This window comes from Cryptococcus neoformans, chromosome 6 (genome assembly GCF_000149245.1).
Source record: "Cryptococcus neoformans var. grubii H99 chromosome 6, complete sequence".
Taxonomy (NCBI): domain Eukaryota; kingdom Fungi; phylum Basidiomycota; class Tremellomycetes; order Tremellales; family Cryptococcaceae; genus Cryptococcus; species Cryptococcus neoformans.
In genome coordinates, this window is record NC_026750.1 from 199,722 (window position 1) to 224,636 (window position 24,915).

The following is a 24,915-nucleotide window of genomic DNA, read 5'->3' on the forward strand; positions in this document are numbered from 1 at the left end:
TTATCTCCGTGAGATGTTTGATCAGTTTCCGTCGGCAAGATGCGCGGGCGTGCTGCGTGCAATGCTGCGTGCAAAACGAAGATGTTTGCGCGGAATAACAGCAGCTCTCTTCTGGCCTTTCTTGCGAAATCACCTCTGCATCAAACTCACTTGCGCCGATCAAGAGCCAAAACAAGGTGCTCTGGGCAACAGGCGCTACTTGCTGGATTGCAATGTCGCTCATACGCAATTGCTCTGGCGTGGTCATCCGGTGCTTCAAACACGTTGAATACTTTGCCGATTGGGCAACAGGCGCTGCTGGCCCTGTTTTTGTCTTCTTATGTTGGCTTTTGATAGGCTCTGGGGGGCTTTTGTTCTGTAAGTTTGCCTCAGCGTCTGGATGAGATCAAGCTAATTATAACTAGTCGATGTTGTTGCTCGAGACCTCTCTTTTCTTTCCCTTCTTCTCCTCTCACCTCTCCTCGTCCTTGTCCCTCTCAATCTCTACCTCCAATACTACCTCGTTACCCACGTTCCACCTGGATTCCCAGCACCTCGTGCATCGGGACCTGATGGAAATATGAGCTGGATCGTGCCTGATACCAAAAGTATATGGGCGCCGGAAAGGTGGGGGTTCAAGAAGATGATTAAGCCCTTAACCGGCAGCGGACGGCCCGAGGGGGCGGCAGAGACTGGAAGGAGGGTGAGACGATGTAGAAAGTGTGACGGACCTAAACCAGAGGTGAGCTTCTTCATACGGAAAAGTCCTCAGGTCGAATGGCTTATCAACATCATTTATACATCTAGAGAACACACCACTGCTCGATATGTAAAAGGTGTGTTTTAATGATGGACCATCACTGCCCCTGGATAAACAATTGCGTAAGTTGGGAAAGGAAAAAGCTTGTGAATAAAGCATCTAATAAGTGTCAAAACAGGTTGGCCTACATAACCAACGACATTTCGTTTTGTTCATGTGTGTTATCTAAAGCCGTCAATGACTATTTCGCCAATAGTGACCTCTTTTTTAGGTCGTGGCTATCAATAGGATGTTGGGTTGCCGCAGTCCTCGGATATCATCGGTTCCTCGACACATTCAAATATCATTCCGAAGTACGTATCTGCAGCCAATGAAACGGGCGTTTGCTTATCCCGTCCCCTTGAATAGTGGAACTCATGGACACCCAAGCTGGGATGGACCATCATTTGGGTCCTCGCAGTCGCCATAGGTGGGCATAAGATTTCATCATATCGTTGAAAGTTAACCTTTTTTATTTGTCAGGTATTGCTGTACCAGTTTTGACATTATGGCATCTATATATGGTGTCAAATGGGGAGACATCGATCGAGTCTCACGATAACGCCTACCTCGCATCAAAAGCAAAGTCCGAGGGTCTCGTACGCATCTTACAATGCCCATTGATTTGTATCAACTGCTAAATGGGATATAGATCTATTTAAACCCCTATGATCTTGGAAGACGGCGTAATCTTCAATTGTTTTTTAACCTCGGTCCAGGGGGCTAGTGAGTTTCTGGACGTACTGCTTTATTTGCCCATTAACAAAGTCCTTTTCCAGCCCTGCTACTACTCTTCTCTTTCCCTTCCTTATTCCCCCCGCCACAAACGGCTGGTCCTTCTATAGACGTCCTTTACCTTCCCACCCCTTAGCATCCATAAAAGAACTCCACGCCCCCGAACTTGGCGAAGGGCTTATCGCGCGCACCAACGCTTCGTCTGGACGTGGCTTGGGACTGGGTTTAGGATTGGATGTAGGCGGCAATGTCGGCAGTCATGCGGAGGATGGATTAGGAGGGTATGTTATGGGTGATGATGGGAGTCTAACAGACGATGAGGAAGGGGGAGGTGGGTATATGGGCTAATCATTGGTATTTCAAACCTTTATGATTCTATTCAAATGAAAATCATATATGGGCATAAACCATTTCGAAAGGTTCAATATGGGTTACAGTATGCTTGGCTAATATCCGTAAACATCACCATATCGTCTATGCACATTCCACTATAGTACTTCCTCAAAACAGCATTTAGTTACCAGTCAGTCACGTGAAGGCGGACAAGGCGGACGAGATGGTGAAGGAAAGTGGTGGAGGTGCCGCCCGATTGGATGCCTTGGCAATGGCGGGATCTGGTATTTTGTGCACAAGATTCTAAAGGGGAAAAAAAGTTCAAGATAACCTAATTGAGATGATGTAGCAAGTTAACGTAGTTGACCAAAAGGGCCGCATGGAGCTTGCGGCCTTCCAAGCCGAAGCCACTGCTACTGGCAGGACGGAGGAAAGATGGGGCAGGGAGGCAAGGTGGAAGGTGGAGGACGATAGGAGCAATGAGGGGGAGAGCGGTCGAAATCGAGTGGATGCATGCCGAAAGTGCGCGATACAATGCAGAAGCCGCATGGCGCAATGCTGAGCTATAAGGATGATCGAAAAACATGAAGCAGCAGGAAAGGGAGGGGAGGAGGCTGTTGAGGATAGAAATATCAAGAGGACTAATGCGATCTAGACGAGGACAATGTGGTTGATGGAGTTTGCAAAAAAGACGCCATTGAGACGGAAAAACAAGCATATTGGGAGATAAGGCGGAAAGAAAGACCTTACTAAGCTTTTGGTAATACTAAGAATAAAAGTATTAGAAGGATAGAATGAATTAAGAATTGTGAGTGCTTCGTCATGGTTCAGTATAGTTCAAGTGGTCCAAGTGACTATGTTCGTTATAGATCACCATAGATAGTTGTCTGACCCCATCCCTTGACGACTTTTACTTCTTTCTGCACCTCTTTCCTCCTCCTATCAGAACCCTGACATGTCTCTGGAGTGAGGGGGGCATCTGCCTCATCATGCGTCCTCCTCTATCATCGTCGCTGTTCTTTCCTCAAAATCTTCTGAAGTTCAGCCTGTGAGAGAACGTCCCCGTCCGCAAGCTCCTCGGGATCGTCGTGTTCAAGGATGTAATTGTGAAGCATTGCAGTCATCTAGAAGCGTTGTCATAGGTCAAGCATACTTTGAAAGCTGTATGATATACCCCGATCCAGATAGTTGCGCGAATAACGTGGCGGTCTGCAGACTTGATTTGGGGAGACAGAAGATTCAAGCTCTGGAAACGCGCCTTCCAACGCCCGATTGTGTGCTCCACTTCTACCCGAATCTCCTAGATGCCGTTGTTGAATACTTTTGATGGGGTGCCTGCGTGCAGTGCGCTTATAGCTGGGAACACAGTTGTTGTTGGGTGCGGACGAAGCCGTTAACAGTGGGAAGGTATTCCTTGCCTGAGAAGCAGTTATGTGAGTGTTGATATATCTGCACACTGGCGCCCAACAACGAGCAAAGTTAAAGAAGAAAGGTTCACTCTGGTGCTGTTGTTACATTCACTGGTCATGACAAGAAGCAGGTGCTTCATTGGAGACCGGCTGATGGAGGGGAGGCTTTGTATCATCCTCAGTTGACAGCCGTGGGAAAAATAGTCACGCGTCGACAATCACCGACGGGAGAAAGGATTGACGGACGCCAAAACGATCCGGTCAACTGCGATAGTAGTACCTTCCTTAATATTACCATATATCCGGCAGATCAGTATCATCCCCCTTGTCGGAGGAAACAGTATGGACGCCTCGATTAAAGGAGCATCAGATATCAAAAGTAAGCTGGGAATGATTGAGAGCACATCCGACAGCTAAATAACCTTCCGTCCCAGCATTCGTTCGTCTGCTGCAGTGTGCGTCAAAATTCGGAGATGATTTGCACATCTGCATCGGTGAAGGGCTAGTGAGTACCTCTGCACAATAGTGACTGAACTAACTTGGCCCCTAGTGGGAAATGTCTGCAGTAGATTCATCGAAATCCGCCTTCTGTCTTTTCAAACTGAGTAAGGACTTCTTCTACAAATGGGAGAAAAGGGTTTCTGGACAAATAATGTGTCGCATATTAGTCAAGGTAAGCCCAGCCAGTTTATATATGATAAAGCACTGATGCACTTTAGTCCGTCATAGCGGTCCTCGGTAAAAGCGCCCAAATGTCCACCGTTCAACGTATAGATCTTCGTATTATCGATCCTTCTGATGAACTCAAATCGCGGCTCAGAAAGCGCCGTAGAGGCGGTCGTGAAGCTGATGGAGAAGAACAAAAGGTTTTTGTGGATGATGGACCCGCTTATCCAGATGATGATGAGGCAGTAGGCGGTATCGAAGCAAAGCTAATCATGAGACTAGTCTGCGATCACGGTGAGTGGCTGGCCCTGCCTACCGCTCGTACGGGTGGTCTAACAGCAAAATGGCAGGGGTAATTCGCAAGCACTCTTTGCATCTCGGTACAAGCGAATTCAACCGAGCGGACGTTAATCCGGAGACGACCCCTTCAGGCTTCACCATATCCTCCCGCACTCTGCGTGACTGGCTCGACCATTTTTCCATCTCAATGCCTACTTCCGGCTCTAATGCTTCGGGGGGATTGAGCCAATTAGGCTGGATGTTTGCTAAGGATCATGTGAAAATAAAATCATGGGAAGGACCGGGAAACGGAAATGCGGGCCTTAGCACGGAGATCACGGTCGATACTGAAGAATTCGAAGATTACGGGCTAATTGAAACGCGATACATGGACGACGGAGGTACTCAACAAAGGGAAAATCCTGAGCCAAGAGTAGATTTGACCTTGCCTATGAAGGAGTTTAAAGTGCGTGGTCAAGCTTAATGCCGGTCATTTCGAAATGGCTGACTGATTTAGTAGGCGACGCTAGTGCTCGCAGAGCAACTGTCTATTAATCTAAATATGGCATTCTCCGAAGCAGGTCAGCCTCTTACAATCACAAACCTGGAAAATGAGCTCGAATATATTCAGCTTTTCTGCGCTATCGCCACCCGCGAATGTTATGCTTTTGCAGATACCACATTACCACGCCAGGACTCTTCTGCCCACATGAGAACTGCACAAATACCAAAAAGTCGAGCAGCGACAGCACAGCAACCGGAAACGAGTAATGCCGCCACTCCCTCGTCTAAACAAAGAAGGGAAGAGCGGAGTCAAAGAAAGGGGCCATCGCGTCTCACTTTAACGGCTCAACCAACAGACGAAGAAAAGCTGGTCACTGTCTACTTGCCAGAAATTCTCCATACTCAAAAGCAGCTCTCCCAACGCACTTCCGACCATATTCACCCACGTGCAGAAGGCGCTGCTTCGGCTTCGCCATCTTCCAGGCGCAGCAGCGATCAAGAACCTCTGTTCCTCCCCCAAAGTCAGGATGCTGGTTCTCCAGAAACCCTTCCACCACAAAGCCAAAGGCACGCAACCCAAAGTGGGGTGAGAATGACTCAACGGGAAGTTTTAGAATATGCAGGATTAGGAGATGTGAACATGGACGAGCTCGGGGAGGAGCTAGATTTTGAGGAAGAGGAAGAGGTGAGGGCTTCTTCTCAATTGGATGATCGAGTCAAAGCATCAGGGAATTCAGCGCATCAAGAAACAGAAGACGAAACTGGGAGACGTCAAGATGTCTACGCACACAGGTCAGCCAACACTACAGGCGCCGAGGAGAACGATTTTGCATGGGATACGACCATTGATATGGGTCCATTGGATGGTCAAGCTAGGGCGCAATTTGATGGAGGGCATGTCGAAGCAAAGGCCGAGCATATGGAGGTAGAAGTAGTGCAGAAGGATGACGATCTATCAATGGAGGAGTGGGATGAAGAAGATACAGACGGACTGGAAATGACCCAGTTACCTGAAAAGTCGAAAGTGAGTGATTTATAATGAAGAATTGTACTTCACACTGACGATAGTCTAGTATCGTCCTCTCTTCGATGACTGAAAAGTACTTTCAATGCCTCGTCCATGTTGCCAAGACCTCATCATCCATCATGTTGTATATTAACCTACCATGCCCTCGCGCTTGTTGATAGATTATGCAATTCATCGATGTATCAATCTCAGTTTTACTTTTCTGACAGTTTTCAATGGATAAATAATATTCCTGCATGCTGCAACAAATCAAGAGGCGTTTCTTGGACTTCTCTGACACAAAAAAAAGACTTAACGCGGAGCACCTTGATCGGTGATCGGATTATTTATAATTAGTTTATTTATATTAGTTGCACGCGTCTGGCCAGTCTTAAAATTGGCTGTTCCATATAACTATAATTAATGAAGGATGATCAAGTTTTTAACGGACGATCCTATTTTTCATTATAACTGCTGTACAAATGTCAATTGATACGATATGAAGTACTTGCGTTGATGGGAACAAGCAAATTGGGAATCTGTATTGGTTGGACTACGGGCTATTGTGGTTCTGTAAGTTCCAGTAATTATTTTGCCCCTCTCCGAAGCCAACCAACCTACTATTTAATTGTGGGCTGCATGTTTTTGTTGCGGCAACGGAGAAAAAATCAGGGCATTTCAGGCACATCCGTACAAGCTTCATCCGCGACCAAGGACGAAGAGCAATCAACAACAAACAAGATGACGGGCGTTCGTCAAGTAGTGAGTAGCGGATGTTTCTCTCTGTACCGTGAAGACGGATGTACTGTCACCGATGATTATGAGGCATGCATAGTATCTACTCCTTAGCCTTCAGGTCACCTGATTGGGAGGCCGGCCGGGACCCCGCAACCGAAACTTCATCTGCAATCTGCAGTCTTCTTGTTTCCGTCTTCTTCAGCAGATCGGACGGAGTTCTTTTCTCTTTGATAATTTTTGCTGGTTTGCCGCGACAGGAGGCAACGGATCGATGACATGATTATAAGTAGCACGGAGTTGTCTTCAATCCTTTCTTCACCTCCCGATAACGGTTTTTCTTAGTGACACTCTTAACTTACTTATCCTTGCCCTGGCGCACTTTCACTGTAATACCCTTGAGACATCTCACAGTTTAGACCGACTTGGATCAACAACCTATTATGGGTAAAATTACTGTCGCCCCAAGCAGGGAGGAAGTTCCCAGCCTCTCTGCTTTGGGTATCGAGGCACACCCAGACGCTCTAACTCTTGCATACGATGACAAGGCCCTGGCCAGCTCTTATGGTGGTAATGGTAAGTGAATAATCTATTTAAGGCTTTAACTTGGTTAACATGTCTGCTGCAGGTCTCAAGGATCTTGTCGCCAGCAGAATGGTTTTACTGGCCGCCAGCGCTGCGTGCATTGGCGGACTCTTATTCGGATTCGATCAGGGTATCCTGTCCATCTGTTTGACCATGCCCCAGTTCCAAAGGCAGTTTCCCGAGACAAATGCAGACGCAAACTCAAGTGCCAGTCTCAACAAAGGGTGAGCCGCACCTTCTGTAATAGGAAGTTTGCATTTAACTGTATGTTACAGTGTCATGACAGCTTTACTTGAACTGGGTGCTTTTTTGGGGGCCTTCATGTCAGGATATTTTTCGGACAGGTATTCGCGAAAGGGATCCCTAGGTATGTCTCGTATTCGGACCTCCCGGGAAAGGATATATGTCCTAAAATGATCACTGATTCTTTGCCATTCTATAGCTTTTGGTATGGTCTGGTTCATTATCGGATCGTGAGTTGTTCAACAACATCAGATAAGATTGACTGAGCTCAGACGCACCATAGTGTGCTTCAAAGCGCTTCCTATTCATTTGCTCAGCTCGTTGTTGGGCGTTTCATCGGAGGTATCGGTATTGGAGTCCTTTCTTCAACTGCTCCAACCTATATTAGCGAAATCGCTCCCCCCAACATCCGAGGTGCGCTCCTTGTCCTTGAACAGTTTTCCATCGTCCTTGGCGTTGTGGTTATGTATTACATTGTGAGCCCCGCAATTGATTGTCCTGCAAAGCATATATTCTGACAATGGCCTAGACGTATGGATCTCGAAACCTATCAGGGGATGGTTCTTTCCGACTGCCTTTTGCTCTTCAAATGTTCCCTTGTGAGTTTATTTTCGTAATAATAGGCAGTTGCAAGGGGTGACTAATCCGTTTGCCCTTTTAAGGTATCATCCTCGGAGGCTTCTTGTACCAACTTCCTTACTCCCCTAGATGGCTGGCTCTTCGTGGCCGGGATAAAGAATGCCTGGAAAGCTTGTGTCGACTCCGAGAGCTGCCCGATACAGACCCTAGGGTTCAAGCCGAATGGATCAACATCAGAGCAGAAGCCATTCGCAACCGTGAAGTGCTTGTCAAGGCCCATCCGGGCATGACCGATCAGTCGACTAAATCGGAACTCAAGCTTGAGCTCGCGAGTTGGGCCGACATGTTCAGATCCGGAGTTATACGACAGACAATGATTGGTATTCTACTCATGTTCTTCCAGCAGTTTGTAGGCATCAATGCTGTAAGTAACATCCTTTCTGTAAAGGCACATGACTGATCGGTTGCATGCCAGCTTGTTTACTACGCTCCCACATTGTTCGAACAGTTAGGCCTTGACTACGAGCTTCAACTTACCCTTGCTGGTGCCTTGAATATAGCACAGCTTGTCGCTGTCGTCGTTGCCTTTTTCCTTCTTGACAAAGTTGGTCGCAAGGTTTTCCTTATCGTCGGTGCCCTCGGTCTTACAGTTTCTCATGTGGTCGTAGCCGCCATGATTGGTAAGCAGCCGCTGATGACCCCGAATTTATCTCTTTCAGCTGACGTCTCCAACTTTTGTAGGAACCTATTCAGACGACTGGCCTGCTCACAAGGGCCCGGCTTGGGTGGGTGTTGGATTCATCTTTGGTGTCATGATCTTCTATGGTATTGGTTGGGGTCCTGTCCCTTGGGCCATGCGTAGGTTTACTTCCCATTTCCATAGGTTTATTTTTACTTACAATTGATTTATAGCTGCTGAGATTCACGCCTCCAGTCGCCGTGCCAAAGGTGTTGCCATAACGACCTGCTCCAATTGGTTGAACAATTTTATCATCGTCAGTCATCCACCTTCTTGGAATCTATCATTGTATGCTAACAAACTTGGCAATCGATAGGGCCTAATCACTCCTCCCCTCGTTTCCGGTACCAAAGGATACGGAGCATTCATCTTCTTCGCCATTTGGTCTATCTTGGCCGGTGTTTGGGCCTTCGTCTTCGTACCCGAAACCAAGTCAGTATCTAACTGTCCTAAAGTACATGGCATCCCACTGATCATCAACCTTTTTACGTATCACAGGGGCCGTACTCTTGAACAGATGGACGCCGTCTTCAAATCTCGCACAGCAATTGAGGATGCACAGGCAAGAGATGACATCCTGCAGATCATCTGCAAAGAGGCTCTCAACTCGACTAACAATCCTGCACAAGTTCCCAAAATGGAGGTCGAGATGGTGGAAAACGTGGAAGAAAAGAGTGGTACCCCAAGTACCATTAGCAAGGTGTAAAATGGGGGATTGAGTTTGACTGATCTTGTATCACACATTCACATGTCCGCTATACGTTTCCACAGTGCCTGTATGCGATTCCCAGTGTTTAACCTTTTTGTTCACGACCCTTATTCTGGTCTTATTCTTGGTAGTATGTAGTATGTAGTCGCTATGCCATCATCCATTTTACAGAAAAAAGACCAATCTTTTCTTCTAATAAGAGCAGCACCGCTCCTTAGTTTGTGGGGGAGCCTTCAAGCCCTTAGTTGTCTCAAATGGATTGGTGGAAGAGGAGACGGAGGAGAAGATGAATCAGCGCACGAAGGAACTTGGCAAGGTCGGAGGAGGACAGTTGATGGCGAAGGTCTCCCTTGCGCTTCAAAGATATATGGGATTGCAGAAAATGGAGGTTAGCCGCCGGTGGGAGTGAAATGTGGTAGTGTAATTTTAAATATAATTAATTAGTTAAGTCAACCAGTCCGTCGGGAAAAAATAAGAGGAGAAAACAGAAATAGTAAAATTTGAAATGAAATTTACCCATAACCTACGACCTGCTACGTAGGTGCTTGTAGTTTGCTACATAATAATAATCTTATCACCGAGTCTTATATCAGCAAAGATGATAGAATTGTCTTCATCCGCGGACTGTGAGTAGATACTGTATTCCCTACTGAATACCGATGAAGGATATCATCATAACGGACCACACAATGCATGCAGCGGCTGATGGTCACCATAACGAAATGAGTGATTGTAATGAATGCCGCTGATAACCGCCAACCCGCTATCGCGGGGGTAAAATGCGTGGTAATGTGATGATTCAGGCGCAAATCTAGGGCCCTCTCTTCTTCTTCTTCTCGTCGATTGCGATGGCGGAGTTCTTCATTCGTCCTTACCCTCTCCAGGCGGATTTCCTATCTGGCTATCTTGGAGAGCCGGAGGAACGGAGGTATTTGTCCTGCAAGCATTCCGCCTCCCCCAAACCTCACACGGGATCCCTGAATTCTTGAACTGCCGGTGGTGCGCGCCCGGATCGAAACAACATGGCGATAGTGATTATGACCTATAACAAGTGGGCCCGTATTCCTACAAAAAGACTTCGATCATAAATTTCTTTGGTATTCATTCACTTATCAGCCCCACACGAAGTCACTCTTCATCCTTGCGAAATATTTGCCTTTCACAAAACATTCAAAACCGTAGCACTCTCGTCTCTCGTAAGATTATAGTTTCCCATCAAAATCGGCATGAGCGCCCCTACAAGCTTCAAGCTCAACAACGGTGTTGAAATTCCGGCCGTCGGTCTCGGTTAGTTCCCGCATTTGTGAAAGGAAAGAGGATACCCATTAACTCATTGATACTAGGTACGTGGCAAGCACCTCCTGGCCAGGTTCAAGCTGCAGTCGCACATGCTCTCCAGAATGGATATCGCCACTTGGACTGCGCCTTGATCTATCAAAATGAGGCTGAAGTTGGGGATGGTATCAAAGAAAGTGGTGTCCCGCGCTCTGAAATATTCATTACTTCCAAAGTGTGGAACACACATCAGACAAACGTTGCGGACGGCTTGAGACAGACTCTTGAGGCTTTACAGACCGACTACCTTGATCTTTATGTAAGTCCTCTCCGAGTTTTAGCTTTCATTGCTGACTAGTAGTGCAGCTCATTCACTGGCCTGTTCGCCTTGTTCCTGTAGGTAGATCTATTCCCCTGAAGCGACCATGATGACTGACGTTTCCTTGCCTACTATCGCAGAATGAATCCTCCGCCCTTTTGCCTGTCAACCCCGATGGCTCTCGCTCTGTCGACCGAGACTGGGACCAGTCTGAGACTTGGCGCCAGATGGAGGAGGTTTACGCTTCTGGTAAAGTCAAGGCCATCGGCGTTGCCAACTGGTCCATTCCCTATCTCGAGGAATTGAAGAAGACATGGAAGATCGTCCCTGCCGTCAACCAAGTTGAGCTTCACCCCTTCCTCCCTCAGCACAAGCTGGTCAAGTACTGTCATAATTTGGGTATTTTATTGGAGGCATATTCACCCTTGGGATCCACTAGTGAGTTTGAATCAGCAGGGATTCTTCGCCTCACTAAGGATCTGGTTGACGTTTGTATTTTCCAGACGCTCCTCTCCTCTCTGACCCCGAAATCAACGCCATTGCCGAGAAGTATAAGACGTCTCCCGCCACTATCTGCATTTCCTATCAAGTCAACAGGGGTATTGCTGTTCTTCCCAAATCTGTCTCTCCCAAGCGTATCGAGGACAATCTCAAGGTCATTTCCATTGAAAAGGAGGACATGGTTAAACTGGATGGGATGGCGGCTGCCGGTAAAGCTCAGAGAATTAATACACCCAAGTGGGGCTGGGATCTCGGCTTTGATGATTGGTACGGCCCCGTTAAGCAGCAGTAGAAGGTGCGAAATGCCTATGTATGCATGAATGATAGTATCGGGCCTTTCCGAAAAGCCATACGTTCGTTCAATACCATAGGACCGATTCACCATACTTCGTTATTACAAGCTATATACAGGTTGCACAATCTTCTTCTTTATCCCCGAAGGCGGACTTCAATACATACGCCTACAAAAAAAGTGAGCCACCGGTAGTAGGTCCTTGGACACCTACTTAAGTAGTCAAGGACTTACTTTTGTGAGACCTGTATTCCCCCATCGCGCACCGACTTTCCTGTTTCACGACTCTGCTAGATATTTTTATTCGCATATCCGTTCTATAACAACGTTCTTTTTTCAACATGGGATACCGATTGATAGCTTCCGGTGACCGTCCCTCCTTCACAGTTCTCGAATTTGATCCCGCCCAGTCGGCTTTGAAGCTCGAACACAACTATCCAGCTCCACACAACTGCTCATGGCTAGAGAAATCACCTTTCCGCCAAGGGGGCGATAGTACTGTCGACAAACTCTTTGCATTGTCGGAGGGCGATGAAAAGGGAGAGCTTTTCACCTTCGAGCTCGACGGTAAGGACGTAACGATTACCAGTCGCGAACCGACTTTGGGTGCTCCAGCGCAATGTGAGTACATCAAACATTGGGTGGCATATGCTCTGCAAGTCATCTTTGTATTAACCTTAGAGCAGTCCAGATTCTGTCAGACAGGTCGGCAGTTGTTTTAGCTACTGTGAGTCTAGCTGCACCTTCAATTTACTCGCCTTGATGTGACAAAAACTAATAGGCATCAGTACTTGGGAGGTTCGCTTGCCCTCTATCCTCTTTCAGCCAATGGTACATTCGCCAGTGGCGTCAAACGCACTGAAATCACCTTCGACTTTACCTACTCATCACATCCAGGTGCCCACGGTCCTGTCCCATACCGTCAAAAACAGTGTCATACCCACCAAGTCCTCGAACACCAGAAGACTGGGTTGTTCTTCTCATGCGATCTGGGCTCGGACCGCGTTTGGGTAGCTCGTCGAAGTCAAGGGAATGCGAAGCTCGAGGTGGTAGGGTCGCTCCAGCTGCCTCCAGGCTCTGGACCAAGGCATGCTGTGTTTTCGAAAGATGGTGAGTGATTTTGCGTGATGTGGTCGTTCACTTGTACGGCAAGTCCAGCTGATACATACGCTGCTACAGAGAAACTCGCCTACGTTATCTGCGAACTCTCCCACCAGGTGCACGCTTTTCCCCTTCCTTCGTCAGCAATTGAAAACCTAGAAGACATTCAACCCCTCTCTGCGTTCTCAGCCAACATCATCCCTCCTAATGTCCCGCTCGAGCATCAGACCCTCATGGACTCTTCCGAAATTTGGCTTCATCCTACAATTTCCAACGTCATCTACGCTAGTAACAGGTGGCAACTGCACATTGCTGAACGCCAGCCTGAATTGCAGGATGTCGCCTCACCACCCAAGGGTGACTCATTGGCCATCATTCTGCTCAATGAAACGGGCGACAAAGTGGAAAGCGTGAAACACGTCGAGACTGGACTGGACGCAATCAGGGGCTTCAGAGTCAGCCCTGATGGTAAATTTGTGGCCGTGGCTGGTCAAGAAGGAGGCGGTGTTGAGGTGTATGGCATCACCGGATCGAGAGGCGACGGATGGGATCTCATCGCTCGATTAGGGGAGAAAGAAGGCGTAGAAAGGGGTATCAAAGACGTCCTTTGGCTGTAGCAAAGGTGTGGCACGAGTCTCCCATTCTGAATGAAAATGCATAAGGAAAGTCTCTGAAAAGGAATTAATTGGTAACCTTTACTCTCTAACCGGCGCGTTTCACACCGGACGTATCACTCAATATTTTATGCTAAAGAAATCAAGTTCTGTTGCATGCATTCGAATACAGTCGCCAAGCATGCTATCAATAACGAACCATGTATGTTATGACAGTAATTCTAATTAATAGTTGTTAACAGGCTATGGCAACGGGAGCAAAACGGTCCAACTCGGCAAGTAACCGAAATTGATACCGGCCCGCGATCGCGGAGGTTTTTAGTTTGGGGTCTAGCCGACGATTGCCGAACCTTCAACCATCAGATGCCTCTTGTTATTATCTTGTTGAGGGCCGACTGTAATTACTCCGGTCTACTAATGATCTTTACTATCCATCTTTTCTTTGAAGTCTGCTGGTCTTAGTTCCTTTCTTACCCTAATAGCTTTTCAAAAAATTCCTCTACCTTCGTTCTTCGTCCGCCCATGTCGTCACCATCTCTTCAGGATCCGGCCGGCCCTGGCCCTCTTCGCAATCAGCAAAGTCATAGTCCACCTAGTGCCAGCAATGTCAGCAGGCGTGAGCGTCAAGACACGGCAGAATCAGATATAGAAGCCAGAGAGGAGAACGGTACTTCTAAAGCTCCACTTCGTAAGAAGCAAAGGAAGCAAAGGCCTGTGTTCAGTTGCGCTGGTACGTACATGTCCTCGTGGTCTGACTTGATTGTCAGATCATCGCTTGATTTTGCTGATATTCTTTCAGAATGCAGGAGGCTCAAACTCAAGTGTGATCGTCAGGGTGAGTGATTTGATACTCTCTATGCACCTATACCAAACTCATTTATCCAGTGCCCTGCGATAACTGCGTCAAGAGACGTTGTCAATCTATATGCCCCGATGGGGTTCGCGTTACCAGACAGTAGTACGTCATTTACACAGTTACTGGTGAACTATTTGCTGTCACTGACGCAGATGAACCCAGTCTCGCAAATCCTGATTCCGCTTTACTTACGCGCCTTGAGCAACTGGAGGGCATCGTATCTAGACATGGATTGGATCCCGTCATTACAGAAGCCGTACCTGCGAAAGAAACCAGCAGAACTCAAACGCCCGCAAGGATGCAATTACGCTCCCAACAGGCGACAGGGAATAGAAATGACAGCTCCCAAAGTCGCGCACAGAATTCACCTCATATGGCTTCGCCTTCTTCTGTGGCCGCTCAACCTCCAACTAATCGACCGGAAGAAGCATCTTCCAGCTTGCAGCAGCCAGATGACGATGACCATTTGAGGGGATCTTCTTCATCAGGCCCTTTTCGGTATGATATGCTAGAACCCCCACATTATGAGCATCAACTTCAGCCTCAGCGTTTACAAGAACATCCCCCCCAAACTCACGCGTCAGATATGCAGTTCAACACTGTTCCCGATGATAATCCAGATATCTCTCACAGGGTAGAAGCAATACATGAGATTAGCAAGATAATTTCATGCGATGGACCAGTACAATTTGGATTTCCCACGCATTCTACTTCGTCTACATCACCCGCCGCAGTCAGTCGTCACAGCGACAGTAACGCTGAACTGCATAGCCGTCATCTCCACTATTTTGATCCTCCTATCGTGGCTGAGAATGTAGATGTTGAGGAAGAACAGAGCTATGGTACTTTGGTGATGGGACAAGGAGGAAGGAGCAAGTACTTGGGGCCGACTGCAGGGAGTGAATGGTTGAGGGATGTAAGTCTTCAGAACTCCCACTCGAATACGTACGCTGCTTATTTGGACAGCAAGAGACCCGAGACCACGCCGAGTCGCGAGACCAATCTCGATTACCATCTCCTGAGATCCCAGAGGCATCGATGCCCTCATACAATCCACGGCCGACAGCTGTTCCTCATTCATTTCCTTTTCACACTTCAAAGACCAAAGTTGTCTCATGGTCGAGATACGATCTTCTCTCCAGACTACCTGATAAAGGCTACGCCGACATGCTTGTTGACAGTTACTATCGTTCCTTCAGCTGGCAGTGAGTAAACTTACCGTCTTGGCATAAATCTCTTTAGATGCTCACACAGATGATAAAGCTACAATATCTGCCCTCGTTCTGAATTCCAGCCTGTCTACGAAGAGATGTATCTCTTTCGGATAACAAGTATCGCATCTCCTACTGAACCTCTCCAGCAACTTGGTCGAGGCAGGATGAACTATCAGGACTTAGGTCTTATTTTTATGATCCTTGCTTTCGGTACATTGCATTGTCTTGAACTGGCGCCCAATGATCCTACTGCGTACGAGCTGGCTTCTGTAGCTCAGGTCGCTTTGTCAAAAGGCGATCTTCTTTCGCGACCTTCAATTTCAGGGCTTCAGGCCTTGGTACGTTCTCATGTTTGAGATTACAACTGAAGACCAATCAAGCTGACTGTAGTTTCTTCAAAAAAAGCATATATTGGCCCAATTCAGCAATGAATCCGAAGAAGGGCGAAATGGAGATGCATCCTGGCCATTATGGGGTCTATCGATGAGGTTGATACAGGCGGTGAGTTTGATGGACCTGAAATATATTTGATGCTCCGCATGCTGATCGCCACTGTGTCTAGATGGGTCTCCATAGGGATGGTGCCAGATGGAATCTTGAGCCAGACCTTGTAGAACAGCGACGGTCAGTCATTTCCTGGTTCGATTTCTGTGCTGTCGTTGATGTGCAAATATTCAGCCGAGTATTCTGGGAATGTCACAGTGCCGATATCTTCCAAGCAAACTGTAACAGTCGGCCGTTAGTTACCCAATTCATTGTGGTTATCGATTACTAACATTGTATCGCTACCATTAGTAACACTCTCTGGCCAGGCGTGTATGATACCGCATACCCTTCACAGCCCTCGAATCACATCGAAAAGGACTATTATACTCTGAAATTTGAGCTCAGTCGCATAGCTGCATCGTGAGTCGCAACTAAATAACTTTTAGAGCGCTGGTGTGGTAGTTTCGAGCCTAACCATTTGGGTGCAGAATCCTCGGCTCAGCAACCAATGTTCAGGCTCCTCCCTACTCTACTGTCATGGAGCTCTCTCGTCAAGTGTGGGTATCAGTTTGCCCTCCTGGCGGTTTTGGGTCACTGATACTAGATTCCAACGAACAGCACTGATTTCGAGCGTCAGGTGCCTTTCAATTTGCGATGTCGACAAGCCCTCCAGGCTTTGCCAAGTATCTATCCTGATCCCCAGGCCGCAATTGACAGCAGTCCTGAAACTAGCTCCAAAGAACTTCATAAAACTCTTCAGGTGAGCTTTTCGGGAGCCAAACTGTATGAAGATCATTCAGCCTGGAGCTCATGTTGGCCATAGAAATTTTTCTTGTCCATCAGCATCTCCGAGACGCTATTATTCCTCCATCGTCCCTACTTCGTTCGTGCTCTCCTCAAGACCTCTCCTGATCCTTCGCAGTCCGTCTACGCGCCTTCATATCTCACGGTTGTTGAGAGGTGTAATGTGAGAACTTGTTCATCTGCTCGATGGCCACACTTCGAAGGAAGCTTACATTTTTGCTTGTAGGCAATCGTTCAATGCGTAATCACGATTCATAAAGTCCATCGTAACGTTTCAACCCGACACTGGCCATTATGGGCAAGTTCCTATCGATAAGAGTCAAATTTGATGGCTGATCCTCTTAGCGCAGTATCATGCTTTCAATTCTGCTGTCTCGATGGGTACTCTGATATTCAAATCACCTCAAAACCCTCTATCGGATTTTGCCCTCGGTCTGATCAACACTGTGATTGAGGCCTTCACATCGGCTGTCCAAACAGGCTCTTCTCCCCGACTGTCCACCAACCTCCAATGGCTAGTTAGACTCAGGCGCAGATGCCAAGACGCTATTGACAAATCCAAATTTGAGAGTGTCGGCCAACAAACAACCAACGATAATAGCACCTTTGCTCACCTGGAGGGCGATATTGGCGAGAATAGTGATCAAGGTGACCCAGATAACTTTTCTCTTCTTGGCTGGAGGACGAGGTTAATCCAGCGTGCGGCTTTTGGTGGACAAGTGGCCAAGACTATTTCGCAGTCCACGCCTTCGCAGTCAAATGACAGTCCTCCTCAGATTATGTCCTCGAATATCAACCTGCTTCCAAACGTCTTGGGTCCTACGATGGGTGGTCTAACAGGAGCAGGTGTCTTGAATCCAATGCCGGGGGCGGAGAATATAGCGAATAGGCAGATGACGTCGAGTACGAGCACTGCGGGCGATCAAACTGGGATTAATGAAACTTTTACAAATCAGCTTGTGAGTCTATACCGATCAAATAGTGCTTCCGAGAATGAATCTCGCGAGGCTGGTGGGATAGCTTGGAACACATTGCTGACGTTTCGAACAGTTGCAACAATTCTGGGAGCCGATGCTGCTACAAGATGCTCCTAATGTAGGGGATAGTAACTGGGACCCGTTACAGACGGTTAACTGGTGGGATTGGAACGTGCATCTTAATAGGGAAGAAGGGTCCCATCAAGCTCCCAATCCGGATAGGGATGCGTGAGGAATGTTACTGTATCTATCTGTGAGATCTGTGCAATGCTATCATTTATATATTGGGTGCAATTATGTCCTGTACAAGTAATGTATCTGTATCTATGAATGTGTTCTAAGATCGTGTTTGATAATCGTTAAGTTGGGTGTCGTGGAACTGAATAAGCCATGTCTTGGATATCAGTGAAGTCAGGACCAGGAGCAAGCATTACGATATGCAGGAATTGTGAAGATGCCAAACTCATTCATCCGAGACAAAAGGAACAATAATGATAAAATGAGATGAAAAATACAATGTCCCTAACAAAAGTATATTACTGTTTTTTTTTTCTACACTGAGATCTACAGCTCCACCTAAGCCTTGTATGGAGCAGGCGAGACGCCCTCAAGCAAAGCCTTGATCCTGAGAGCAACCAGCTTGGAGTGGTATCGAGTCAGAGGCAAGTAGCCGATCATCAACCACAGGTTGGGAACACCACACTCCTTCCAGGCAGACTTCATCTCGCCCTCCTCGTCGACACCCCAGATAGGACCACATTGATCGGCGATTTTGTCACCCAAAGTCTGTCGGACAGAGTCGATGGTGTTGGAGAAACCTGTGGCGAAGACAACGAGGTCAAACTCCCTCTCCCTTCCGCCAGAGAGAATGACCTTGTCCTCTGTGAAAGATTCAACGTAGCCCTGCTCGACCTTGATCTTGCCCTTGATGATCTGTTCACAAGCACCCGCCTCAAAGTAGAAACCACCGTTACGGGTGGAACCAAGAGTAGCTTGGCCGGTACCCCTCTGACCCTTGTAGGTCTTGAGACCCTTGGCGTGAAGACCATCGAGCATTTCTTTGTCGAGTTCCTCGAGAACGGCACGGTTGCGTCGAGCAAGCTCTTCACCGGGACCCATGGGCATGGAGTTGAACACTCGGTCCTGTTCTTCAATGTTGGGAGCGACGCCGTTCTTGGGCTCAAAGTTACCAATGTTACGAGGGACGGAGTGGGTGAGGGACATGATATAGGTGGGGGATCGCTGGAGAAGGGTAACATCGATGTTTCGGCGGGCACAGTCATAGGCGGTGTCGAAACCGGAAGAAGAAGTACCGACAACGAGGACTTTCTTGCCCACCCATTCGCGGGAGCTGTCGTGAGAAGTAGAGTGACGAGCAGTGCCTTTCCACTTGTCCATACCGGGGATGACGGGAGTCATGGGAACACCACAGAGAGAAGTGGCCATAACCTGAACGGTCAATGAGCGGTGGTGCAAAAAAATCGAACAAACTCTTCACTTACAACGTGCTTGGGGTTCAAAACTCTGGTCTCGCCATTCTTGTTAACCTCGACGGTCCACTTGCCATCGGCGTCTTGCTCGGCCTTGACAACGGTGGACTTGGTCCAGACAGGCAGCTCCATAGCGGAGGCGTACCACTCCATGAAGATACCGAGCTTTTGAGCAGGGGTGTAGGTTGGCCAATGCTTGGGGAAGGGGAAGTAAGGGAAGTGGTCCGCCCAGTGAGGGAAGTGAAGAGAGAGGTATTCGTATCGCTTTCTCCAAATCTCACCAATCTGAGCGTTACGCTCAACGATGAGGTTAGATACACCCAAAGCCTTGAGTCGAGCAGCGAGTGCAAGGCCACTTGAGACACAGAATCAGTACACTGAGAAACGACAAATCTTGTAAACAGAAAACCCACTTTTGGCCACCGCCGACGATCAGGACATCGGGCACAACCTCGTCATCGTCCTTCTCCCTTTGCTTCTCCCAAGATACGGGACCGGTCATGTGGCCATCAGCAGGATCGAGCTCAGGGAACTTGAGGAGAGATTCGGCGACGGAGTGCACAGTCCACAGACGCCATCCCTCCTTAGTGTAGACAGCGTTGATAACGGCAGAAGCCTGGACAAGGGGAGTATCGAAAGACAGGACAAACTGGAGGAAGGAAAGGTCGGGGTAAGGCTTCTGGATGGCAGGCGCGGGTTTAAGGAGCTTGAAGTTGGTGCAGTGGGTGGATGGCAAAAGGTCGGCGGCAGCACGAGCAATGTTCTCGGTAAAGTTGAAGGTTCGGTAGTCCCAAGTGAAGGCAAGCTTGTCCCTCCAAACACCTAAAAGACGTCAGTGTCATGACACCAGGAGAAAAGAAATAAACTACTCACCGTACTCGAGGAAAAGGCCAGTGAAGCCCTTCGCATCACCCTCGCTCAAAACTTTGGAGAGTTTAGCGACAATTTCCTCGGCAGCATTCTGAGCGTCGACATCGTCGGGAATAGAGACACCGAGAGCGTCGGTGGTAGGCAAAGCGTGGTTGTACTTGAAGTCATACATGAAGTTGTCGGCGACGGGAGGCTTGGGAGTCTCCTCGAGCTCGACATGGCCGTCAACGACCTTGGACTTGAGGTCGGCCAGATCGACCCTGTGGTTGTCAATGATGGCGGTGGGGCTCATTGTGAGAATATGGAAGTGGGAAATGTGGAGAAGTGTGAATGGAAAGTGGAGAAGGGATAGGAGCAGGAATGAGGGCTTTTATACATGGCTGGGGCGAGTATGCTGCATGAAAAGCCGGTGACGGTCCGGGTTGATGAGCAGAAAAGCAGAGGAAGAGCAGAAAAGCCGAGGAAGATGCTCAAAACGTTTGTCAACCGTCCACGGAGATAACCCCTTCACCGGAATTAACAAATTATTACTTTTGCCTTCTCATCACCTCTCAAAAACAAATGTCCATTCACAAATACAAAATATAGTAATACAAATACTTGCAGCAATTCTGATATTTGCAGTCGGCCGTGTGGACGTCGAAGAACATCAAATGGCACTATCGGAGCATAACGAAGCGTATTATCCCCCTTCGATTTTCGTCAGTTTTCCCCCATCATCATCCATTCTTCTTCTCCGTCGTCGATTGTAAACAGATTTCCCTTTTTGGTGCGAATGCACCCGAGACTTGGAACTCGTACAGGAATTTGCATTTTGCAGTAAGTACATCTGCGCTTTTCTTTCGGCAATATGTTGTCTCTACTCGCTCACACGCGAAGCTGTTGTACTGGCTGGAATAATCAATAGTCACACTGCAAATTGTTGCATGCATGGATAGTTTGGCTTCTTCTACTTCCCTGCGAGACCCCAAGCGTTGGTGACTAACCATTGGACGATCCAGCCAATAGCGTTTAGCGTTTCTGATCGCAAGTCAGTCATCATATCAACCCCCCGCCTTCACTTCTTAAGGGACACATCTGCAGTTCCTAATTAGACTTTTCCGTTTCGATTTGAGCTATGGATTGGAACAGGCTACCGCATAAGTGTCACCGTTTGCCGCTCTGCTGACACGACTATCCTTACCGAAAATTACCGAAAATCTCCTACAATAACCTCAAGGATACGTCGGACATAGCAACTAAGGTTGAATAATGCCGCCCGTCGTCATACGAGTGGGATCGGCCATTCGGAGATAAGACTGTGAGATCCGGTGAGAGAGGCATGCTGGACGTGGTTAGGCGCGTGTTCAGTAGGATTGAACGTTGTTAGCTGGGCTGGATGCATTAGGATCGTTCGGCTATTGGCATTGGTGTTGATAATAGTAGAAGCAGAGTACGTGGTAAAAGGAGAGTTTTTCTCCTACTATAAGACTCCTCTCCATCTCAGAGCATATCGCCCAAGTACATCAGACCGTTCTCGACAACCGTCCGTGCGAACGATTATTTCAGGCCTCCATATTCCTATCTCTAATCCAGTTTGATGGAGCCAGTGCCACGAGGCCGTCGGGGCCAGAATATCGGAGCGGAGCGAACCACTGCTTTGAAGTTCGTTCATTGAAGTTGACGTAGGGGCTTTCTTGAGTTCGGCCAAAAATGCAGTTTGAGCATTTATGGCTCGCATCCAAAGATCCATGTAGTCAGTGTAACTGTCATGCATTGCCACAAACATCAGTCAGGTCGTGAGTAGATGCCACAGATTAGAATAATTTAATAATAGAAGAGAGAGGAGAATCGGCTCGGTTTCCTTCTTCACTACTGCCGAACTAGAAGAAAATGCGCTGAGTCCGGTGCCCCCAACCCGGCCCGCAAGTGGTTTCGGCGACCACCGTCCTATAATCTTTTGCCGTGCCGGCCGCTTTCGCTACCATCGGCTTCTGCAATGTGTTGAACAGGTATGATCATCAACTTAATGTGGTCTGTAGTATTACCTGCTAAACACAGAGGCGGCAAGACGCTGCACAGACTTTATAAAAGCTCCGCTCTCCACGGTGATTTTCAAAGTGCCATTCAAACCTTCTGCTGCAACGGCGGGTGGGACTCCACTTGTGCCGGAAGGAAAGCCCCGCCTTCGCGGATAAGATAAGCGGCAGCTGCACAGTTGTTCATGCCAAACGTAGCCGAAAGACGGATGGAATTTTGAAGGACACGGTCACCTTCATACCGTTTGGTACCGGTTCATCCTGATACATAAGGGTGAACACAAAATTGTCCAGAGCCCCCTCAACCTGCTCTCTTCTTTTCAACCCACCTTTCTACCCATCTGCATCACAATGCCCATCGCTATTACTCCCGACACAAAGCTCAAGCTTGCCGTCATAGGCTTAGGTCGAATTGGTGCCGTTCGTGCCCGTATTCTCAACCACTACGCTCCTAAGATCCACGTGGTAGCCGCTTGCGACTCCAAACCCGGGTCTGACGTTTGGGCCGCTGAGAACTTGCCTTCCCATGTGCAGTTCTTTTCCGACCCAGAGGAGTTGTTCCAGAAAAGTGGTGCTCAAGCTGTCTTGATCTCTACGGCGACCGCTACTCATGCTCCTCTTGTTCTTCGTGCTCTCGAGTTAGGCTACGTAAGTCTGATAGTGGGTGATTAGAGGGGAGAGCTGACAGAAGTCATCAGCATGTTATGTGTGAGAAGCCCATCGCAGTGGACATCGCCACTACGAAGCAGGTCGTCGAAGCTGCCAGAGCCAAGCCTGAGCTCAAATTCTTGGTCCCCTTCTGCCGCCGATGTGAGTTGACCTGCTGAATGTTTTACTCCTTTTGGTTCGTGGCTAATAACATTTGCAGTTGATGAGTCTAACCGAGCTCTCAAGAAGTTAGTCGACGCAGGAGAGCTGGGAGATATCCACGCCGTAGAATCTTGGTGCCTTGACGCCCAAGACCCCACAGGTTAGTAAAAAAGTATTGTATCTTACATATGCTCACATCCATCCAAAGGTTTCTTTGTCCAGTTCTCAGCTATGTCAGGCGGCATTTTTGTCGACATGGGTGTTCACGACGTGAGCGTTTCTACGCCATCCGTTTACCTTAGTTACTGACCGGTTTTCCAAGATCGACATTGCCCGCTACTTCCTCAACGTGAAAAAAGGTCTGACTAACCCAAAGAAGCAAGTCAATAGGGTCATCGCATTTGGCCAGACCGCGGTCTATCATGATCTGCAGAAATTTGGGGATGCCGACAATGGTTACGGTATTGTTGAGTTTGCTAATGGGAAGATCCTTACTTCCCATATTGGACGAACTCTTACCAATGGACATGAGAGCTCCACCAGAGTTTTTGGTACCAAGGGTACAGCTGTAGTCAACGCTGTGAGAGGCATTTATTCTATGATAACGAGCAAAATTGACAATAACTCTCTAGGAGTCTCCTGTAAACCGTGTTCAGCTGCGAGACGCCCATGGAGTGAGAAGTGAGACAACGTATGTATCCATACAATACCCTCACCAAACACAGACTCATATCATCTCTTTCAGTGGCGACGCCTTTGTTCTTTACCAACAATCCTTCGTCAATGACCTAGATGAGTTTGCCACCTGTGTATTGGAGGACAAACGTGAGTGTCTCCATATAAGAACTTCCAGGCATCCAATTCATACAATTCTTCCAGCTTTATCCCTCCAACCTGAAGACGCCCTTGAGGCCAGCAAGATCGCCACCGCTCTACAGTACTCTTTCCGAAACAGGGTGGCTGTTGAGTTTGACGACGAAGGAGAGCCTATCATGCCTTGAAAGATTGTAAAATTCTAAAATACATAGAGATATGAGTGGATCGGACTCTGTAACATTTACGACTGTGACTATGAGATAGGAGTCATGGAACGCATTTATTTGGCATTTCTCATACAAGGTTTGAAGACATGTGGCCCTCAAATCCGTCTTTTTCCACTTTTGCATATCGATATTAATAATTTCCGTTTTCGACAGAGACTGCTTGCCTCTGGCTGCCGCCGCAACACACATCACCTTACACTCAGCCCGTGCCCTTCTGGAAGAAGTTATTCCTGACTTCCGTTTGAAGATTGAAAGGAAGGCTTGGCGGAGTCGAGGCTTGTAACGGTTATTATTTCCGAAATTTGCAACGACTTCTGTGAGAAAGGCGACAACATTAAGCAGCTATCAAAAGATATATCGTTATGAATAACAGGAATTGATGAGGGAATCATGGGTGAAAGTACGGAATATGAGTTAACATCATGGAGAACTCATCACACCACATCCCCCAAGGGGTCACTCACTTATTATGACTGGGATTATCTACATCGCCTACCTCAAAACAAATGAAATCCTCCAGATTTCCGTGATACAGCTTATGCTCACATTGACAATTCGTCATTCACTCATACTCGAAGATCGACTGCCAAATTTCATGTCCTTGTTCGCGGTTGATATCCTACTATCTGCTCATCTATCCGCCTGCTGCCCATCGACTGAACATCCGTCTACATCCCTTGCATAGCTAACATCATGTGTGAGAAGCTGACCGTCGAAAGTACTGAGATCTTTCTGGAGATGGATCCAGGCGTGATGGAGTACATTTGCTTGCTTTTTCGTTGACGGTATTGCTCCACAATTCATGAGCAATGGTTTTTGTGTTTTCCTTTGATGCTGTGTGTTTTCGCATTTTGCAGCAATGAACAGTCACCAAAAGGCCTAGATTCACTTATATGGAGCGGTATTCGTACTCTCCAGAAATGTCTCCGCGGTTGTTGTGTATAT

The 24,915-nt window shown here is 47.7% G+C and overlaps 8 protein-coding genes and 4 non-coding genes; 8 read left to right on the forward strand and 4 right to left on the reverse strand.

Annotated features, from left to right (window-relative positions):
* Nucleotides 1-79: 79 nt before the first annotated feature.
* CNAG_02481 (vacuolar protein) lies at nucleotides 80-2,014 on the forward strand. Its single transcript, XM_012194782.1, has 9 exons — nucleotides 80-357; nucleotides 405-721; nucleotides 787-861; nucleotides 918-955; nucleotides 1,011-1,092; nucleotides 1,148-1,208; nucleotides 1,262-1,377; nucleotides 1,431-1,504; nucleotides 1,558-2,014. The coding sequence occupies exons 1-9, from the start codon at nucleotides 213-215 to the stop codon at nucleotides 1,859-1,861; spliced, it is 1,212 nt and encodes a 403-aa protein (XP_012050172.1). The 5' UTR covers nucleotides 80-212; the 3' UTR covers nucleotides 1,862-2,014.
* A 113-nt stretch (nucleotides 2,015-2,127) lies between these two features.
* On the reverse strand, nucleotides 2,128-3,349 carry CNAG_12527. Its single transcript, XR_001045800.1, has one exon. It is a non-coding gene; the product is annotated as a hypothetical RNA (non-coding RNA).
* Nucleotides 3,350-3,530: 181 nt separating this feature from the next.
* Nucleotides 3,531-5,927, forward strand: CNAG_02480 (cell cycle checkpoint control protein RAD9A). XM_012194781.1 has 7 exons: nucleotides 3,531-3,634; nucleotides 3,690-3,760; nucleotides 3,806-3,928; nucleotides 3,975-4,215; nucleotides 4,272-4,666; nucleotides 4,721-5,728; nucleotides 5,778-5,927. Exons 1-7 carry the CDS (start codon nucleotides 3,598-3,600, stop codon nucleotides 5,799-5,801), a joined length of 1,899 nt encoding a protein of 632 aa, XP_012050171.1. The 5' UTR covers nucleotides 3,531-3,597; the 3' UTR covers nucleotides 5,802-5,927.
* Nucleotides 5,928-6,170: 243 nt separating this feature from the next.
* Nucleotides 6,171-9,474, forward strand: CNAG_02479 (monosaccharide transporter). Its single transcript, XM_012194780.1, has 12 exons — nucleotides 6,171-7,021; nucleotides 7,074-7,254; nucleotides 7,306-7,397; nucleotides 7,473-7,503; nucleotides 7,557-7,749; nucleotides 7,803-7,872; nucleotides 7,936-8,276; nucleotides 8,328-8,532; nucleotides 8,594-8,710; nucleotides 8,765-8,847; nucleotides 8,908-9,023; nucleotides 9,090-9,474. The coding sequence occupies exons 1-12, from the start codon at nucleotides 6,889-6,891 to the stop codon at nucleotides 9,295-9,297; spliced, it is 1,770 nt and encodes a 589-aa protein (XP_012050170.1). The 5' UTR covers nucleotides 6,171-6,888; the 3' UTR covers nucleotides 9,298-9,474.
* On the reverse strand, nucleotides 8,850-9,698 carry CNAG_12528. The gene has a single exon (XR_001045801.1). It is a non-coding gene; the product is annotated as a hypothetical RNA (non-coding RNA).
* A 178-nt stretch (nucleotides 9,699-9,876) lies between these two features.
* CNAG_02478 (glycerol dehydrogenase) lies at nucleotides 9,877-11,729 on the forward strand. The gene is made up of 6 exons (XM_012194779.1): nucleotides 9,877-9,926; nucleotides 10,000-10,587; nucleotides 10,644-10,894; nucleotides 10,942-10,971; nucleotides 11,035-11,332; nucleotides 11,398-11,729. The coding sequence occupies exons 2-6, from the start codon at nucleotides 10,527-10,529 to the stop codon at nucleotides 11,685-11,687; spliced, it is 930 nt and encodes a 309-aa protein (XP_012050169.1). The 5' UTR covers nucleotides 9,877-9,926; nucleotides 10,000-10,526; the 3' UTR covers nucleotides 11,688-11,729.
* A 57-nt stretch (nucleotides 11,730-11,786) lies between these two features.
* CNAG_02477 (hypothetical protein) lies at nucleotides 11,787-13,618 on the forward strand. XM_012194778.1 has 4 exons: nucleotides 11,787-12,308; nucleotides 12,374-12,414; nucleotides 12,476-12,797; nucleotides 12,867-13,618. Exons 1-4 carry the CDS (start codon nucleotides 12,029-12,031, stop codon nucleotides 13,403-13,405), a joined length of 1,182 nt encoding a protein of 393 aa, XP_012050168.1. The 5' UTR covers nucleotides 11,787-12,028; the 3' UTR covers nucleotides 13,406-13,618.
* Nucleotides 13,619-13,772: 154 nt separating this feature from the next.
* Nucleotides 13,773-18,037, forward strand: CNAG_02476. Of its 2 annotated transcripts, XM_012194777.1 has the most exons (17): nucleotides 13,773-14,132; nucleotides 14,202-14,237; nucleotides 14,288-14,360; nucleotides 14,421-15,174; nucleotides 15,225-15,463; nucleotides 15,522-15,810; nucleotides 15,878-15,973; nucleotides 16,035-16,096; nucleotides 16,151-16,210; nucleotides 16,268-16,378; nucleotides 16,447-16,515; nucleotides 16,596-16,718; nucleotides 16,782-16,841; nucleotides 16,881-16,925; nucleotides 16,989-17,060; nucleotides 17,113-17,721; nucleotides 17,813-18,037. In XM_012194777.1, exons 1-15 carry the CDS (start codon nucleotides 13,925-13,927, stop codon nucleotides 17,005-17,007), a joined length of 2,244 nt encoding a protein of 747 aa, XP_012050167.1. In that variant the 5' UTR covers nucleotides 13,773-13,924; the 3' UTR covers nucleotides 17,008-17,060; nucleotides 17,113-17,721; nucleotides 17,813-18,037. The 2 variants fall into 2 exon arrangements, with proteins under 2 accessions (XP_012050167.1, XP_012049700.1); XM_012194310.1 differs by having other exon boundaries at nucleotides 16,577-16,718; nucleotides 16,782-16,925.
* A 146-nt stretch (nucleotides 18,038-18,183) lies between these two features.
* CNAG_02475 (flavin-containing monooxygenase) lies at nucleotides 18,184-20,643 on the reverse strand. XM_012194776.1 has 4 exons: nucleotides 20,103-20,643; nucleotides 19,643-20,051; nucleotides 19,242-19,584; nucleotides 18,184-19,188 (listed from the first exon to the last, which is right to left on the reverse strand). Exons 1-4 carry the CDS (start codon nucleotides 20,389-20,391, stop codon nucleotides 18,316-18,318), a joined length of 1,914 nt encoding a protein of 637 aa, XP_012050166.1. The 5' UTR covers nucleotides 20,392-20,643; the 3' UTR covers nucleotides 18,184-18,315.
* Nucleotides 20,644-20,654: 11 nt separating this feature from the next.
* On the forward strand, nucleotides 20,655-21,494 carry CNAG_12529. Its single transcript, XR_001045802.1, has 2 exons — nucleotides 20,655-20,918; nucleotides 20,979-21,494. It is a non-coding gene; the product is annotated as a hypothetical RNA (non-coding RNA).
* Nucleotides 21,495-22,081: 587 nt separating this feature from the next.
* Nucleotides 22,082-24,093, forward strand: CNAG_07626 (NAD-binding Rossmann fold oxidoreductase family protein). XM_012194848.1 has 8 exons: nucleotides 22,082-22,765; nucleotides 22,816-22,927; nucleotides 22,986-23,087; nucleotides 23,136-23,197; nucleotides 23,250-23,507; nucleotides 23,560-23,618; nucleotides 23,673-23,752; nucleotides 23,807-24,093. The coding sequence occupies exons 1-8, from the start codon at nucleotides 22,469-22,471 to the stop codon at nucleotides 23,926-23,928; spliced, it is 1,092 nt and encodes a 363-aa protein (XP_012050238.1). The 5' UTR covers nucleotides 22,082-22,468; the 3' UTR covers nucleotides 23,929-24,093.
* CNAG_12530 lies at nucleotides 24,080-24,875 on the reverse strand. The gene has a single exon (XR_001045803.1). It is a non-coding gene; the product is annotated as a hypothetical RNA (non-coding RNA).
* Between the last annotated feature and the right edge of the window lie 40 nt (nucleotides 24,876-24,915).

Coding starts and splice junctions, on each gene's coding strand:
- CNAG_02481 (XM_012194782.1), top strand. CDS start 213: ATGTCGCTCATACGCAATTGCTCTGGCGTGGTCATCCGGTGCTTCAAA. Junction 1,209..1,261: donor GGTCCTCGCAGTCGCCATAG/GTGGGCATAAGA, acceptor TTTATTTGTCAG/GTATTGCTGTACCAGTTTTG. Junction 1,505..1,557: donor AACCTCGGTCCAGGGGGCTA/GTGAGTTTCTGG, acceptor GTCCTTTTCCAG/CCCTGCTACTACTCTTCTCT.
- CNAG_02480 (XM_012194781.1), top strand. CDS start 3,598: ATGGACGCCTCGATTAAAGGAGCATCAGATATCAAAA. Junction 3,635..3,689: donor AGGAGCATCAGATATCAAAA/GTAAGCTGGGAA, acceptor CTTCCGTCCCAG/CATTCGTTCGTCTGCTGCAG. Junction 3,761..3,805: donor TCTGCATCGGTGAAGGGCTA/GTGAGTACCTCT, acceptor CTTGGCCCCTAG/TGGGAAATGTCTGCAGTAGA.
- CNAG_02479 (XM_012194780.1), top strand. CDS start 6,889: ATGGGTAAAATTACTGTCGCCCCAAGCAGGGAGGAAGTTCCCAGCCTC. Junction 7,398..7,472: donor TTCGCGAAAGGGATCCCTAG/GTATGTCTCGTA, acceptor GCCATTCTATAG/CTTTTGGTATGGTCTGGTTC. Junction 9,024..9,089: donor GTCTTCGTACCCGAAACCAA/GTCAGTATCTAA, acceptor TACGTATCACAG/GGGCCGTACTCTTGAACAGA.
- CNAG_02478 (XM_012194779.1), top strand. CDS start 10,527: ATGAGCGCCCCTACAAGCTTCAAGCTCAACAACGGTGTTGAAATTCCG. Junction 10,588..10,643: donor AATTCCGGCCGTCGGTCTCG/GTTAGTTCCCGC, acceptor CATTGATACTAG/GTACGTGGCAAGCACCTCCT. Junction 10,895..10,941: donor CCGACTACCTTGATCTTTAT/GTAAGTCCTCTC, acceptor CTAGTAGTGCAG/CTCATTCACTGGCCTGTTCG.
- CNAG_02477 (XM_012194778.1), top strand. CDS start 12,029: ATGGGATACCGATTGATAGCTTCCGGTGACCGTCCCTCCTTCACAGTT. Junction 12,309..12,373: donor TTTGGGTGCTCCAGCGCAAT/GTGAGTACATCA, acceptor ACCTTAGAGCAG/TCCAGATTCTGTCAGACAGG. Junction 12,798..12,866: donor TGCTGTGTTTTCGAAAGATG/GTGAGTGATTTT, acceptor ACGCTGCTACAG/AGAAACTCGCCTACGTTATC.
- CNAG_02476 (XM_012194310.1), top strand. CDS start 13,925: ATGTCGTCACCATCTCTTCAGGATCCGGCCGGCCCTGGCCCTCTTCGC. Junction 14,238..14,287: donor ACTCAAGTGTGATCGTCAGG/GTGAGTGATTTG, acceptor TCATTTATCCAG/TGCCCTGCGATAACTGCGTC. Junction 15,974..16,034: donor CGATGAGGTTGATACAGGCG/GTGAGTTTGATG, acceptor CACTGTGTCTAG/ATGGGTCTCCATAGGGATGG.
- CNAG_02475 (XM_012194776.1), bottom strand. CDS start 20,391: ATGAGCCCCACCGCCATCATTGACAACCACAGGGTCGATCTGGCCGAC. Junction 20,052..20,102: donor TGGCCTTTTCCTCGAGTACG/GTGAGTAGTTTA, acceptor GACGTCTTTTAG/GTGTTTGGAGGGACAAGCTT. Junction 19,585..19,642: donor ATCGTCGGCGGTGGCCAAAA/GTGGGTTTTCTG, acceptor CTGTGTCTCAAG/TGGCCTTGCACTCGCTGCTC.
- CNAG_07626 (XM_012194848.1), top strand. CDS start 22,469: ATGCCCATCGCTATTACTCCCGACACAAAGCTCAAGCTTGCCGTCATA. Junction 22,766..22,815: donor GTGCTCTCGAGTTAGGCTAC/GTAAGTCTGATA, acceptor AGAAGTCATCAG/CATGTTATGTGTGAGAAGCC. Junction 23,753..23,806: donor CTGTGTATTGGAGGACAAAC/GTGAGTGTCTCC, acceptor CAATTCTTCCAG/CTTTATCCCTCCAACCTGAA.